The 2,813-nt window shown below is 32.5% G+C and overlaps 1 protein-coding gene across 1 annotated transcript in view; it reads right to left on the reverse strand.

The window, feature by feature from the left end:
- The window catches only part of LOC104469523 (ephrin type-A receptor 7-like), a gene marked incomplete at its 5' end in the record, with an annotated part of 5,265 nt that extends 4,340 nt beyond the window's left edge, over positions 1-925 (reverse strand). Inside the window, one exon of the mRNA XM_010084058.1 lies at positions 861-925. Within this exon, the coding sequence (XP_010082360.1) occupies positions 861-925 (65 nt within the window). The remainder of the gene's footprint in view (positions 1-860) is intronic.
- Positions 926-2,813: the final 1,888 nt, after the last annotated feature.

Consider the following 2,813-nt stretch of genomic DNA (forward strand, 5'->3'; position numbering starts at 1 on the left):
TAAGAACCGGCCATATAATTTATGATTTGTCAGACTGAGTTAAGGTAGGACTGACCTAATATACCCATTATATCTTTCTGAAAATGTTCTTCCTCAAGGCTTGAGGGAGAAGGGTTTTTATATCACTTTTACTTCAGACTTAAAGCAGCATTTCTCAACCTTATGTATATAATAAATAAGACAATAACACCAATGTTTCTCAACTTCTCAGTTTTTTGTAATGATGTACTTTACAGTGGTACATTTCACGGAGTACCACAAGATTAATTTGCAAGCAAGCTGGAGGTGGTCTTAACCACATAATTCGTGCCTAGTTCCAGATATCAAGCTCCTCAAGACTTGGGGATGTTTCAAGTTTGGAATGTCATTTCAAACACATCTGTGGTATAAATGTTTTTATTTTAGAGCACTTCAATCTGTGCTATTAAATTACAAAGAAAACATCATAAACAAATTATGATCACCCATTATACAGAAAATGAAAACCATATTTTTATAAAGTTTCCATACAGAAGTAAATCTACTGTTTCTAAAGGAAGAAGGAAAAGTGATTTAAAATACCATGTCACAAATATGCAGAGCTTTCTGGTACAGCACAAAGGATTACACTACAAAGCATAAAGCTACCTAGAACGTTTAGATGAGTTTCTAAACAGACTTTTCCTTTTAATTAGCTTATCCATTTGTACACTGTAACCTAAGGTATGCTTCTTTCCATTCTAAAAATGAAAAAGCCATAAACACTTGTTACAATTACTGACAGAAATACGAGGCAGAGTAAGTTTAAAGCAAGTCTTTCAATTGCTTTGTTAAAATAACTACTCGTCTTTAGGAACTTAATTTTTGCCTCTAGTACTTACCCCATTGGGAGGAGAGGAAATCCATTCCAACTCTGTCTGTTGTGCTTTAGAGTCCAGCAATATTACTAAAAAAAAAAAAAAAAAAAAAAAAGAATTTCCACTGTTTGTTAAATATAAGTGGGAATATGAAACCAAAGAACAAAATCTGAATTTAAAAAAGTGATAAAAAGAATACAATTTTTACAAATTAATATTTCTTTCCTCATGTTATTAAAAAAAAATGTCTGCAACCACAACTATGCATTTACTTGTAAACAGATGATTAAATGGTTATGTCCCATCCGCATATAAGCAGATATACATTAATCTTAATAATTTCATTGCTCAAATCAAAGTGTATTTTTTTCTTAGTGCTCTAAAGTGTTACTAATCAGTCAATAAGATGCATGTTCCCTTCATCTCCTTTGTCATAAGAAGGACAATACACGCTGGTTATTACAATGAGCTTAAAACAAACAAATACACAACAACATTTCAACACTTTTCCAAACTGATTTAGAGGACTAGTCTATACATTATGAGGAGTTGCACTGCAAAAGCAAGGGTCTTTTCAAGTTTGAAAGAAAAAAAAAATGTCCCTTAGGTGATAAAGCAGTAATTCTATAAACAAATGACAGCCAGGAATACAGAAAATAAAAGATTCTGCAATTACCTCACCACTTTGCATAAACAAAATACTACACACACAAAATCAGACTAATTCACTTTATGGCAATATCTTACTAAAATCTTCATGTAATTATACCCCAGTGACGCTTCTAAACATAAAGACATCAGCTGTAGTAGCACTGAAATTATTTTCAGCTAAGTGTAAACCCATCTCCGAACATGGGTTAATAAACACAACTTAATAAACTAACTCTTAAATATTCTACATTACATATTGGAGTTTATATTACTGATGTTTTGTTTCCTCCAAACATACATTTCTATATGTCTTATATTTCAATTATAGTTATAAGCTTTCTTAACATATAAGTTCCTGTAAGACTTTCAAACGACACATATGTTGATTTGTGACATCCAAAAAAAAAAAAAAAAAAAAAAGTGAAACAATTTGCTGTGATACCTTCTTTCAAATCGAAGCTGTAGAGAGATCAACCATGTATCTAGGTTTGGTACACTTTGAAGATTCCTTCTTCAAAGCTGTGTATCTAACTTCATGCTTCTATTTCATTAAATAAAAAGTAACATTTCTAATTTAAACCGATTCAGCATATTTTAAGCTGTAAAGCTATTTAGAACTTTACACACAGCATTTTAGTACTGATATTTGAATGCATGATTTAAAGCTGTAACTTGAAGCAACTTTTGTGGGATCTTTTGAAACGGTTGCAATTCTCCCTTTGGCCCTTTCAGCTAGCAGAATTTAACACAAAATTTCAGCAAATTACTAGAAAGATGAGATAACTAAAGAAGTTATTTAAAGGTTGATACAGTAATACCTGGAATGTTAGCTGAACACAAAACAGCAGCTTCCAGGCCTGTATTTCAGTAATAAAGTGGAGTTAGTCATTAAGGAAGTTTGATAGTCTCTCTCTAGAAAGATTATCTGCTTATTTCATTAAGCCTGGATTCAAGGGGCTTTACTCTGTAACACTTTCTGTAGAAAAGCAGGTGGTGTATGTGGTGGTTTGTTAAACAACAACATTTAGAATGGTGCTGGGGAAAAAAGGTACCACGAAAAATTTAACCTTTTCAGCACCCTCACAATGTCCCATGGCTGCAATTCATTATACTTTTTTATTTGTCAGCAAATCTCCATTACATAGCAACGAGCGGGCACACCCCAGAAAAAACAACAATTAAAAAAAAAAAAAAACAAACAGAAAGCAAACAAACACACACACACACACGAAATCCTGCTCTGCAAACACGCCTTAAAACCCCCTTGGGAAAAAAAAAAAAAAAAAAAAAAAACACGTAGCGTTTCCGTGTGGCACCAAAAGTTAC

Source organism: Pterocles gutturalis, unplaced genomic scaffold (genome assembly GCF_000699245.1).
Source record: "Pterocles gutturalis isolate BGI_N339 unplaced genomic scaffold, ASM69924v1 scaffold23955, whole genome shotgun sequence".
Classification (NCBI taxonomy): domain Eukaryota; kingdom Metazoa; phylum Chordata; class Aves; order Pterocliformes; family Pteroclidae; genus Pterocles; species Pterocles gutturalis.